The 14,200-nt window shown below is 38.0% G+C and overlaps 1 protein-coding gene and 1 non-coding gene across 2 annotated transcripts in view; both read right to left on the reverse strand.

Moving 5' to 3' along the window:
- Window positions 1–8,553: 8,553 nt before the first annotated feature.
- fam20cb (FAM20C golgi associated secretory pathway kinase b) overlaps window positions 8,554–14,200 on the reverse strand; it is a 51,989-nt gene continuing 46,342 nt past the window's right edge. Inside the window, exons 5-11 of the mRNA XM_031291217.2 lie at window positions 12,960–13,075; window positions 12,078–12,258; window positions 11,562–11,671; window positions 11,332–11,413; window positions 10,149–10,208; window positions 9,791–9,941; window positions 8,554–8,902 (exon numbers count right to left, since the gene is read on the reverse strand). Of these exons, the coding sequence (XP_031147077.1) occupies window positions 8,786–8,902; window positions 9,791–9,941; window positions 10,149–10,208; window positions 11,332–11,413; window positions 11,562–11,671; window positions 12,078–12,258; window positions 12,960–13,075 (817 nt within the window). The 3' untranslated portion in view covers window positions 8,554–8,785. The remainder of the gene's footprint in view (window positions 8,903–9,790; window positions 9,942–10,148; window positions 10,209–11,331; window positions 11,414–11,561; window positions 11,672–12,077; window positions 12,259–12,959; window positions 13,076–14,200) is intronic.
- Window positions 13,615–13,687, reverse strand: trnar-ccu. The gene has a single exon. It is a non-coding gene; the product is annotated as a tRNA-Arg (tRNA).

Here is a 14,200-nt window from a genome sequence, read left to right on the forward strand (position 1 = left end):
TCTTTTGACATACTATACTATATATAATATACTAAACTTTTATTTCAGGTCAGATAGCTTAGGGTAATAAGAGAATGATTGAAGATTGAAGATGAAGATAGAAGGTTCTGTGTTCTAATCCTACATGTTTTAGTAACTTTTGAGGTCTGATACACTAAGTGAAAGAGACAAATTTGCCATAAACATAACATTTTCTGTCAGGTCATATAACTTAAAGTTATAAAAGAATAATTGGAAGACAGAAGGTTGAGTTTTTTAATCTGTTTCATTAAGTTTTGAGGTCCAATATACTACATGAAAGAGACAAATATGCCAAAAACACAAACTTTTCTGTCAGGTCAGATAGTTTAGAGTGATGAGAGTATGATTGGAAGCCAGAAGGTCGAGTTTTCAAATCTTGTGTTTTGTTAAGTGTTGAGGTCCAAGAGTGAAAGAGACAAATATGTGAAAAACATCAAGTCTTCTGTCAGGTCAGATAGCTCAGGGTGATACGTGCATACTTCGAAAATAGAAGGTTGCATGATCAAATCCTATGTCTTTCAGTAAGTTTTGAGGTCTGATACACTAAGCGAAAGAGACAAATGTGCCAAAAACATAAACTTTCTGTGAGGCCGGATAGCTTAGATTGATAAGAGAATGCTTGGAAGACAGACGGTTGAGTCTTTAAATCCAGTCATTAAGTTTTGAGGTCCAATATACAACATGAAAGAGACAAATATGCCGAAAACATAAGCTATGTGTCAGGTCAGTTAGCTTAGAGTGATAATAGTATGATTGGAAACCAGAAGGTTGAGTGTACAAATCTTACATTTCATTAAGTTTTGAGGTCCAATATGCTGAATGAAAGAGACAAATATGCCAAAAACATCACTTTTTTGGACATACTATACTATGACTTTTTTGGACATACTATACTATGACTTTTTTGGACATCCTATACTATGACTTTTTTAAACAAACTATACTTTGACTTTTTATCACTTTTTCGGACATACTATACTATGACTTTTTTCAACATACTATACTATGACTTTTTCGACATACTAGGTGTGAGTCTGAAGGTTGATAAAGGTAAAGTTTCTAGTTCCTTCTTTAAATTGGAGTGGAAGAAAGTCCAGTGGTTAAGGTCACTGACTGGGGATGTTAAGTAGCAGGTTTGAACCCAGCCTAAGACAAAAAGTGATATTATGTATGTTGTTAAATGTGTAATACTATACTATGAGTTTTTTCGACATGCTACACTATGACTTTCTTTGACATACTATAATATGACTTTTTTATCACTTTTTTCAACATACGATACTATGACTTTTTTGACATACTTTACTAGACTTTTTTAGGAATTTTATCGACATACTATAGGGTGACTCTTTTATGACTTATTTCAACATGGTATAGAATTACTTTTTTCGACATACCATACTATGACTTTTTAATGATTTTTTCTTTTTTCATCATACTATGCTATGACTTTTTATGATATTTTTGGACTCACTATACTATGACTTTTTATGATTTTTTCAAAATACTATACTATGACTTTTTTGACAGACTAGGTGTGAGTCTAGAGGTTGATAAAGGTATCAAAGAAAGTCATAGTGTAGCATGTCGAAAAAAGTCATAAAAAGTCATAGTATAGTATGTCGGAAAAAAGTCATTAACAATATACATAACATTCACTTTTTGTCTTAGGCTGGGTTCAAACCAGCTTCTTAACATCCCCAGTCAGTAACATTAACCACTAGACTATCTTCCACTCAAATTTAAAGAAGGAACTAGAAACTTTACCTTTATCAACCTTCAGACTCACATCTAGTATGTCGAAAAAGTCATAATATAGTATGTTGAAAAAAATCATTAAAAAGTCATAGTATAGTAAGTCGAAAAATATCATAAAAAGTCATAGTAAAGTATGTTGTAAAACGTCATGAAAAAGTCATAGTATAGTATGATGAAAAAATCATTAAAAAGTCATAGTATAGTATGTCGAAAAAAACTCATTGTATAGCATGTTGAAATAAGTCATAATAGAGTCACCCTATAGTATGTCAATAAAAGTCATAAAAAGTCATAGTATAGTATGTCAAAAAAAATCATAGTATAGTATGTTGAAAAAAGTGATAAAAAGTCATAGTATAGTATGTTGAAAAAAGTGATAAAAAAAGTCATAGCATAGTATGACACAAGAAAAGACACTTAGAAAAATACATTACATTTTCATTTCACCTTAGGAAGGGTTTGAACTTGCATCTAAACATCCCCAGTCAGTGAGCTTATCCACTGGACTATCTACCACTAAAACTCAAAAAAGGAACTAGAACCTTTAGCGTTATCAAACTTCAGACTTACACCTGGTATGTTGAAAAATGTATAGTATAGTATGTTGAAAGAATCATAAAAAGTCACTGTATAGCATGTTGAAATAAGTCATTAAAGAGTCACCCTATAGTATGTCGATAAAAATCATAAAAAGTCATAGTATATAGTATGTCAAAGAAAGTCATGGTATAGTATATAGACACATTTAACAATGTTCATAACATTGACTTTTTGTCTTAGACTGGGCTCAAATTTGATTCTTAACATCCCCAGTCAGTGACCTTAACCACTGGACTATCTTCCACTCGAATTTAAAGAAGGAACTAGAAACTTTACCTTTATCAACCTTCAGACGCACGCCTAGTATGTTGAAAAAGTCATAGTATAGTATGTTAAAAAAAATCTAAAATGATCATAGTATAGTAAGTCGAAAAATATAAAAAGTCATAGTAAAGTATGTTGAAAAAACTCATTGTATATGCTATACAATGAGTTGAAATAAGTCGTAAAAGAGTCACCCTATAGTATGTCGATAAAAGTCATAAAACGTCATAGTATAGTATGTCGAAAAAAGTGATAAAAAAGTCATAGTATAGTAGGTTGAAAAAAGTCATAGTATAGTAAGTCGAAAAATATAAAAAGTCATAGTAAAGTATGTTGAAAAAAGTCAGGAAAAAGTCATAGTATAGTATGTCGATAAAAGTAAAAAAAGTCAGAGTATAATATGTTGAAAAAAAGTGATAAAAAAGTTATAGTATGTTGAAAAAAGTTATAGTATAGTATGTTGAAAAAAGTGACAAAAAAGTCATAGTATAGTACATCGAAAAAAGTGGTAAATGTCATAGTATAGTATGTCGAAAAATATCATAGTATGTTGAAAAAATTCATAAAAAAGTCATAGTATAGTATGTCGAACAACGTCATAGTATAGCATGTCGAAAAGAGTTATAAAAAAGTCATAGTATAGTATATCGAAAAAAGTCATAGTATAGTATGTCGATAAAAATCATAAAAAGTCATAGTATAGTATGTCAAAGAAAGTCAGTGTAGCATGTCGAAAAAAGTCATACAAAGTCATAGTATAGTATGTTGATAAAAGTCATAAAAAGTCATAGTATAGTATGTTGATAAAAGTCATAAAAAGTCATAGTATAGTATGTTGATAAAAGTCATAAAAAGTCATAGTATAGTATGTCGAAAAAAGTCATCAAAAAGTCATAGTATAGTATGTCGAAAAAAGTGATAAAAAAGTCATAGTATAGTATGTCAAAAAAAGTGATAAAAAAGTGATAGTATAGTAGGTTGAAAAAAGTCATAGTATAGTATGTCGAAAAAAGTGATAAATAAGTCATAGTATAGTATGTCGAAAAAAGTGATAAATAAGTCATAGTATAGTATGTCGAAAAAAAGTCATAAAAAAGTCATAGTATAGTATGTCAAAAAAAGTGATAAAAAATTCATAGAATAGTATGTCCAAAAAGTCATAGTATATTATGTCAGGTCTATGTCGAATTGGTCAGGTGCTGCCGATATTCCACCAGATGACCCTGATTTTGGCTGGATGTCCCTACCTTCCGCTTTCTTTATTTTGGCATTCTTAACTCGGGTGGATTTATGAGGACCATAGTTAACCTTTGAGAGGTTAACCTGTGCTGCCAACTGCCCAGGTTGCCCACCTATTTTTCTACCACCTCACTCTAATATAGCAGGCTAGAACCGGCCCTGAAACAGACCAACAGAGAAAGGCATTATAGAGGAGAAGAGGAGGTCAGCGTATCAGGTTGGTCTGAACTGAGATCAGATAAGCACCTCATGGCTCACTCCCATGACGAGGCTTCCTCTGGCGTCCTGTCTGCGGCCGCCCGGCCGCCGTGATTACAGCCCTTAGTTCTCCTCTGGTCACTCTCTGTCCCTCTGATGCTTGTCTCAGACTTCCTCCATTCATAGCTGTCTACTTGTGTGTGTATGTGTGTGTGTGTGTGTGTGTGTGTGTGTGTGTGTGTGTGTGTGTGTGTGTGCGTGCGTGTGTGCGTGTGTGCATGCATTTATGTAAACCAACCAAGTAGCTTTTCCGGGGGCTGTTCTGCAAGGAAAGGTTATCAAAACACAACAGTGCACTTGGAACTGTAAACATGCTTGTGCACAGAGCTGGGGCTGAGGGCCATTTTCCTTTGCACTGTACTGTGCAGCCATCCTCACTGCCACCATTCACTGTTGAATTACACTAGGTTATAGATAAGACCTCCAGAACAGGCCTGTGATCGCCTGTACGCAGCAGCCAAACCACCATCCACTCAGACTCATGGGGTCTGTTGTGTTTATTTCGATTAGAGCTAATAACATGTTGTCATTGTGCTGCTTTTTTCACAAGAAAATGACTATTGCTAATTAAATCCCTGATTTCCCATTATTGTTGGATGGCATGAACTCCAGTTTCCATGAGCTGAAAAACAAAACAAAATTGGTCCGTTACTTAACTTTGGTTTGTACAACAATAGCATAAAAACGGCTCTATTTTTCGGTTTGGTTTAAAAAAAATAAAAATAATTTCCGTTTATTCTTTCACTGGTTCAAAAGAAAAAATAAATCAAACAAAAAAATGGACCCAATTTGTCAATGTTTCCGTGTAAAACTTGTTCCTTAAAAATTCAAAAATCCACATATTTGACAATCTGATTGTGATTTCTTCAAATGTAAAGCTAAACTAAACTAAAACGTGTTTTGTTTATTGTGACTTTATTTGGATGTTTGAGCTTTGCTGTGCAGAAAGATGAAGGCTGTAAAGTAAAGGGGGAAAGTTTCTCTGAGTTTAGGGTGTGTACATAGGAGATTATTTAGTGACATCACAACTAGTTTTGAGCCAATCATGGTCCAGTATGTAATTTACAAAGGTGTGATGTGGAAACTTGAGTACTGAAGTAGGACACATCTTGTGTCCAGCAAAAAACACATCAGAAACAAATTATTATTTAAAATTGGTCAAAAAAGAAGCATATTAAGTGTATATGATTGTTAAAAATTTGACAAAATACACAATACAGAGACTTGTATTAAAAGTTCCTTAAAAAATAAGAAAAACCCTGTCTCTGATGCAATATTCACAGGAAATAATCTGCTTAAAATTCATCCAAATCACTCCTTCTACACAAACTTCCGGCAGTTATCATTTGGGTTACCGTGGATTTCCACAAGATGCAGAACATCTGCGGACCGGCTCCGCTGCGGAACGGCTACGTGCTCCGCCGTCCGTCAATACCATGGATGTATTAAGAGAACCACTAAAACAACTTTTAAACGTACACATTTCCACCAAAACAAGTTCCTTCCCGTGGCTATTTTGCAAAGGCACCGTTGCTCTGTCCGGTGTATAGCGCCGCCCCTCCTCAGCAGCGCTGTGGAGGAAGGTCTGGCAATATATGTTATATCGCGCGAACATACGTGAATTCGCGAGATCTCGTGGTCGGCTGGCCGCAGCCGTTACGCAAGAAATCCGGACCTGGTGGGTATTGACGGACGGCGGAGCACGCAGCCGTTCCGCAGCGGAGCCGGTTCGCAGACGTTCTGCATCCTGTGGAAATCCACAGTTAGTCTTGCATTGCCAGACATTCCTCCACAGCGCTGCTGAGGAGGGGCGGCGGGAAATAGTGTTCCCGGACAGAGCAACGGTGCCTTTGCAAAAAAGCCACGGGAAGGAACTTGTTTTGGTGGAAATGTGTACGTTTAAATGTTGTTTTAGTGGTGCAACAGAAAACTCAACTGGCAATGGAGCAATCCCGGAAGTGGAAGGTCGTGGATAAAGACTACATTTGGGTTAATTGCACAGTTTATCAGTTCTTCTGTGCTGTTATTGTAATGCATTAAATATAATATGAAATATCCATAGTATTATGTCACTTAGTCAGGGGTTGTCAATTTACTCAATGATAGAAAAGGGGTCTCTTAAAGGTGCCCTGCCACACGTATTTCATTACTTTGTGGTAATGTCTGAGGTTCTACCATGGACTCTGTAACATTTTTTGTGGAATAAATGCCTTGGTTACCTTGTTTCAAGCCATTCTAGTGTGGTATAGAACGCCTGCAGGAAGACTCAATTTGTGCCAGTTCTCATTAATATTCAACGAGCTAAGCTGCTTGACTCTGATTGGCTAACAGCTAGCCAATGAGAGCCTGGCTATCAGCATCCTTTACCCAGCGCACCTGGGCGAGCTCATTAATAGTAATGAGCTCAGGCAACACCACGTCAGACTGACCAGCTTTTGTAATTGGCCTGATTTCTTCGCTTATTTCTTTTCAGTGGCTAGAGCTGACAGAGGAGGTAGCAGTTCATTTTCACATTCACGCCATAACACAAACACATATGGACCTAACATATTTCAAAAAATGCAAGTAAAAACGGTTTTGTGTGGCAGGCCACCTTTAAGGAAAAAGGTGGGGACCCACTGCTTTAAAGGGTAGAGGTCTTATTTCACATGTCCAAGTCAATTTACTAGTCATATGATGTACTACTCAGCCTGTCAAGATTGCTCCTTCCTAAGGGATGTCTAAGTGCAACTTCCCCCTTAAGCAGCATCCTCTCAATATTTTCCTCAAACACTCAATCATGAATGATTTCATTTCTACATCGCTTTACAGGCTGTAAGAAGGACTATGTGGTTGAACTACTATACACGGATTATCTCCCATGATGATGAAACATAAGATGTATATTAAACAAATACAATTCAGATAAAAACATAGACGTACTATGATATTCTGCTCATTTTGTTTTATTGCACTTTTACCATGATGCAAAGAAATGAAAGAAAATTCCACAGAAACAGAGTTGAATAAAAAAAGAAGCATTTTCACTTTAAAAACATCATCTCAAGGTTCTCCATGGATCCACACACACACACACACACACACACACACACACACACACACACACACACACACACACACACACACACACACACACACACACACACACACACACACACACACAGTACTGACCTAACACAGGACTTTGGAAACTTTGACTGTAGAATTAAACCCTTAATGGAACAGATGGAGTCAGCACACACATATATGTAGACCTCCATATCTTACCTGTAGCTCGTACCTGGGAGGAGTTGAAACCTTTCCGCTATGAAACCAGACATTCAAGTATTTCTATCATTGCACAGGCACTAGATTTTCCTACTGTATATATTAACTATCAGCCAGCGACTGAATCGTTAACAGATAAAAGCTATCAGCTGTTGGTAATGAATGAAATATACATCCTGAAAAATAATCTCTCCACAACAGCAACATCTGAAAATCAAATATATTACAAAGAAACAATAATATAAAACTATTAGCATCACATTTGGCTTTTGGTACCATAACTTTAACCTCACATCTGTTGCACTGAAAGAATAAAACGGAAACAGTAGTTGGATGAAAATCTTGTGTTGAATGTCTAATCAAGACATGTGAAGGCTTCATTAAAGCAATTTGAAAGCGAGCTTGATACTTGGAATGGCGAGGGGTAACTTAACCGAGAGGCACGGACCTGGCAGCTACTTTTCCTACACGTGCTCAGTTTGCCCTCTTTTGGACAAATGAAGAAGTGCACCACTGTGATGTCAATTCCACTGATTAGTATCCATCTCAAAGAATAAATATGAATTTCAATAAATACTCTCTCAAGTACAAATAACATTTATGGGCGAAATTAAGGGACAAATCCAGGAGTAAACCTGCACTCCAATAACATTTTTCCATCTTGAATCCCAATGGTAGAAGCTCAGCAGAAATCAAATAAGAAATAAAAGACACTATGCAATAAAACATTTCTCAGCAAATCGATAAAACATCATTTTGATCATTAAGACAACAGGAAGTCAACCACCACCTCCTCCTACTCCACCCCCGGGAATGTTCAATCGAAACACTTGCAATACCAACGATACGTATAAACACATAATTCAGCTTGTGAAGAGAGGGGAGGGGAAGGGGGGGGGTTCGTCGGAATCGTCGGGAGGTTCTTTACAAGTCCCTCAGAATTCACTGAATTCAAAAAAAGGGTCCTAACCAAGACAGAGAGAAGGCGTCTCTTGCAAGGCTTTCATGGTTTGGTAGTGCTGCGGTGGGTCCTGTCCTACACAAGAGTCAGGGTTGGATATTTTAAGGAGTCTAGGTGAGGCGAGGGAGGGGGTTGGTTCAGTTCAGTTTGTAACCCAGCCCCAGATCCATCCAGAAGTGTTCGACGTCAAAGATCAGTCCTATCCAGCAGGCTTCCACTTCCAGGCAGCTCCTATTAAACCTCAGGCAGACGGGCCTCCCTGGAAGTTCAGCAAAAGAAAATCAAGCCCTCTGAGAAATTCAGTACAGATGGAGCTCGTCTGTGTTACGGGATGCCAGTTCAGTTTTAAGGAAAAGACTGGATCTCCTCCTATCTCCAGGGAGTCAGTCCTATCCAGCTGCCAACGCCCCGAGACAGCTACCTCCGCCGTGGGCCGGTGTGGGCGTGGTCTGTCCCTTGGTGCCCCTGCAGGTCGTCCTCTACAACGTAACTGTAGCCCTCCTTTTCGATGCATTCTGACAGCACATTCAGCACCTAGCGACAAGGAAATACCATGAGACAAGAGAAAAGGTTTAATTGTTGAATAGAGAAGACATTTGTTTGTAGTCACTATAAGAGGTCAAATAAGGTTTAAAGAGAGACAATGAGTGACATTATTTCCCCGAAATGTTTAAAGGAATAGTTCAACATTTGGGTAATTTACTTTCTTGCCAAGAGTTCCTAGAGTACCTTACTCTCTGCAGGAAAGTGACTACACACAGAGCTGCAAAGATTAATCGATTAGTTGTCAACTATTAAATTAATTGCCAACTATTTTGATAATTGGTTTGAGTCATTTTTTTTTTTTAAAGGAAAGGAAAAATTCTCTGATTGCAGCTTCTTAAATGTGAATATTTTCTAGTTTATTCACTCCCCTGTGACAGTAAACTGAATATATTTGGAAACACTTTACTTGAAGGTATCTACATAAGAGTGACATGACACTGTCATGACACATGAACTCTAACCCTAACCCTAACTCTAACTCTAACCATAACCATAACTTGTCATGACAAAAACCGAATGACACTTACTGACAGATGCGCTATGTCATAAAAGTTTATGACTTGTTTATAATGTTTATGACACGTTCATGACAGTGTCATGTCACTTTTATGTAGATACCTTCAAGTAAAGTGTAACCATATACTTGAGTTGTGGTAAAAACAGGACATTTGAGGACATCATCTCGGGCTTTGGACATTTTTCACCATTTTCTGACTTTTTATAGATCACTCAATTAATTAACAATGAAAATAAGCATTAGTTGCAGCCATAATACAAATAATTCCAAAATGTTGAACTATTCCTTTAAAGGTTTGAATTAAAAAAAAGACAAAATCCAACAAGGCACCCTGTATAAACTGAGTATGGAGCACTGACCTGGCGTAGTCGTCGGTCCATGGCATCCAGGTGTGGCTGGATAAGGATGGGACTGAGGCGGTCCCTCACCAGGGATTCTGCCATGAGCATGGACAGCTTGTATTCTTCCTTAGCCAGCAGCTGCAGACGCAAGTGGGTCGACTTCCTTACCCTGCAGAAAGAGCACAGCGAGGGGGGGAAAACAGTCAGTGTGGCTTCACGCACAGTCATACCCATATGCTCGGCAATACTGATAATGTAAACGGCCAACTGATTCACTGATTTGAAAATCCTGTTTATATTCTGCACTGGGATCAACAAAGCCATTGCTGCCTTCTTATCAAGCAACATGAAAAAACACCAGCAAAGAAGACCTTACCTGCAGCACTGGGTCAACGGCACCAGAATGGATATCTCGTCATGGGAGTGCTTTCCAAAGCTAGGGGGAAAGATAGAAGCATGAATGGTTTGAAAAAATTATTCCTCTGCTGTTGAGCAATTTGCTGTTTGCCTGCAACTTTTATCGAGTCTCTGTTTTGATTAGTGACATGTTTTGTTGCGATTGCTGTGCTGCAGCTTATGCACTTCTGTTATTATTGTAATTATTATAATTTTTTGAGTGGCAGTAGCTCATTCTGTAGGGATTTGGGTTGGGAACCGGAAGGTTGCTGGCCTGATGTATCCGGTACCTTCTTCCTAGTGTATATCTCCTATGGTTTGGAGCTTTAATGATTCTCTTAGCCTTTTTCTTTAAAAACGCTGGTGTAAATAACCTTTAGGCAGGGTAGGGCACCACCTATTGTGTGTGTGCCACTGGGTGGTAATTTAGGGAGGATGGTCTTGTTTTCTTGGGCACATGAATGATGGTGGACTTCTTGAAGCATGTGGGTATGACAGACTGAGCCAGTGACAGGTTAAATATCGTTGTAAATACTGGCGCTAGTTTGTCAGCACACAATTTAATGAGCTATTCCTTAAAAAAAGTATTTTTGAATGCTTTTTTCATTATCTAAATATTATTAGCCATTGAATAGGTCAAACCCCAATTTAAAATGTTCAGTATTACAAATGTAAGTTTATTATGATGACATGATGACAAGTATTAAAGCCTAATGATGATGTTTCTTTAAAGCCCCCATTCACTATCATTGCATCGATAAATTAGCCAACACATTAAGGTTAATGAGTTTTCAAATGATTATAAGTCATCCAGTAAGTCCAGTAACCATGAGCAAGTACAGCAATGGTATGCATTTTCTTCAGAAAATGTTTCTTTAGTTTTACTGCATCTTTATCACTAAATGTAGGCATTATTTAAAAAGAAAAGTGTTTTATTTGTTATTGTTTATGTTGTAGACGGCTTCATAAATGATTTCTGAACATTGAGACACCTGCACATCATGTATTTGTTTTTATAATTCTCTCATTGGTTATTATTTGTATGGAGATATACACTACAGAGGAACCAACAAGTGGAATAATGAAAGTAGCACAGTTCTGAATGACAATCAGTTTGACAATCTTTGCATTATAACCTCTTGAGTTACAATGCAGGGGCTCACCCTCTGCCGTTGTCCAGATGGATGATAAAGGTCTCATTTCCAAACTTTTCGAACGTCTCATAATGGTGGCGATCCATGTTTCCTGTGTTGGAATACAAGTAAGCAATTCAGCACATATGTGTGTGTGTACTGTAGTACACCTACTGTGTGTTATATACTGTGTTGCCCAACATTGCCCATTATTGACCTCTGAAACCGTGCTTAGACCACCAAGGGACATTGAAACTCACCCATGAGGAAGTCAAAGACGGTCATGTCCATGATGTCCAACAGTCGTGTCCCACTGTCATAAGGTGGAGTCTGTTTGACTTCCTCGCAGTAGTCCGGGTCCACCTCCCATCTGAAGAGTTTAAAAATATCGCATAAACATCTTGTTCACATTTTCATTAGAATTCATGGGTCACCAAAATCCAATTTGTTTCGCCTTTTAACATGTTTTTTTCCCCAATTAATTCTTGATATTATTTTGGGAAACTAATATGATTGCAATTAAATGTTTTCTTCCGTGGCATGATCTGTACAGGTTGTTTTTTTCTACTTGGATGCCAGACAGCTTTAACTTGATTTACGTGATATCTTGCACACCGCAGATCTCTTGCTCAGCTCCCATGAGTTATTGCCCCTGGCACAGTGAATGTAATAAATATCCTCTGAAAGCTGGACCTACATGACTCTACAGTGAATCCCTCTGTGTATGCTTCAATCAGTGAACGCAGCACTGTCTGAGTGCAGGGTCGATCTCTTACTCTGCCTTCTTGCGTTTGTGGTAGGAGCGTCTCCACGGGTTCCTCCAGGTCTTGCGTTTGGCGAGGGCTAAGTCTGGGAGGAAGGCAGCCAGGGATCCTTCTATCTGGTCTGGTTTCCCGCACAGAGCGTGCTCAGTGGAGCAGTAGTACGAACACTCTCCGTAGAAACACACGTTGTTGGCTGAGATTTGGAGAAAGAACACAGATTGACACAAAACATACAACGTAAAAAGTAACTGTTAGATATAGTCTATTATACTACTCAGTGTTAAATATTTTAACATGACTACACCCTGTTTCTGCCCTTTTGAAATGCACACCATATGTATTTAAAGGGCAGTTTTCACAAGATTAAAATTACCTGGAGACATTCAGTGACTTGTATTAATTGCTAAGTTTTTCAGTCATTTTAATCCTGTGAAAGTTTTCCATGTGTATAATATATAAAATGTAAAAGTTGCATCGCTAATTAACTGTGCTTTGGCACAAGCCAGAGTCCCCTGATAATACTAATCCCATGCAAATGAATATCCCAGTAATTCAGGGCACAGAACTAGCTTCGCTCTACATTATGAAGAAGGAAACTGTTCATTTTTGCTTGGCTTTAACTTTTGCATGATGACATTTGTTTGTTGAAGACTGCACAGATAGCATTTCATTATTATGTTGTCTTCTGAGATCACCATGTAATCTCGATTAATTGTTGTAAAACAGTGTTTGTCCCGCAGTTTGGGGGTACACATAACAGGAACTAAAAAGAGAACTGAACTGGAATTTGTGCAGCATTTTTAGTTAATTTTGATCTCATGGTATATTGATTAAAGTTTTCCCTTCTAGATGTGTCTCTGAAAACCAATAACTCTGCCCTTTTTCAATTTGTACCTGGTGAAATGAAGAATGTCCTCCAGAGCTTTTTGTCTCGTGTGACATCTCGGATTTCCTTTGTCATGTTGACAAGCCTGCCGGCCACAGGAGGGACACGGCGGAAGTCCAGGATCCTACAGGACAGAGACACATACTAATGGCTTACATTCTGTCTTCAGAATACAGCACACATTTTCAAACAGTGGCTGTGACACACAGCTCATGGAGGCAATTAACGTACTTTAAGCAAATTGCTGCTCAAAAATCGCACTCCTTCACTGAGTCATAACTTTGTCAACACAGACATGACACACATATTTTTAGATACAGTTTGACTTACACTTTCATTATGTATTGTAGATGCCCATCACAAATAAATGACTATAAATCAGTTTAGAAATTATAGAAAAATACGCTACTTAAAACTCTAGAACTTGCTTGAGAATCATGACATTTTTAAGTGTTCTAAGTAATCCACTGATACTACTACTAATACTTTTAATGGTGCCAATTTGTCAATAACCTTGGTGGAGCTTTATTTTACATATTTAAAGTATGTTTGAGAGTTTTACTGTATATGATCACCTAAAGAGCTATTTGTGTACTTAACAACAGTCTGTAGAGTGTTGCAACAAGGATGAGCTGTTTGTAGATTTAGGAAGAAAAGAAACATCACCCCAGATGGGACTCGAACCCACAATCCCTGGCTTAGGAGGCCAGTGCCTTATCCATTAGGCCACTGGGGCAGACACACTATACATCTATGCTATTGTAATTCACTGTCACTGCCAACAGGGGGCACTGTGACACAAGTCCTGCCCTGACAGTTACACCACATGGTGGTAAACCTCTGTGGTTTTTATGGCTATTATTCTGCATCACACACATTTTTAACTTCCACACAGCTTTCTGGGTTCATGTATTTCGAGATGTAGGTTTCACTGACAGATGACGTGACTGTCTTCCTGTGTGCATGCCACATGCCTATTTTATGCATGCGCTGCCCCTGTCGTCAATACCACCTGGCTACAACATCAGCACAGGCTCTTTAAAAATTGATACCCCTGACAAGACCTAATGGCCTAGGCCTGAGGACAGAGAGACACAGAAAGAGAGAATGAGATTAAAGATGGAGCCAGTGGAATAAGAGGAGAGAGAGAGGTAGAGCGAGATATGGGAGAACCTGGTGGAGAGAGCTTGTCGTATAAATGATGCCATCAAGTAGCGTGGCGGCGGGTGGAATGAGTCTCTTTCCTCGG

This window comes from Sander lucioperca, chromosome 22, assembly GCF_008315115.2.
Source record: "Sander lucioperca isolate FBNREF2018 chromosome 22, SLUC_FBN_1.2, whole genome shotgun sequence".
NCBI classification, from domain to species: domain Eukaryota; kingdom Metazoa; phylum Chordata; class Actinopteri; order Perciformes; family Percidae; genus Sander; species Sander lucioperca.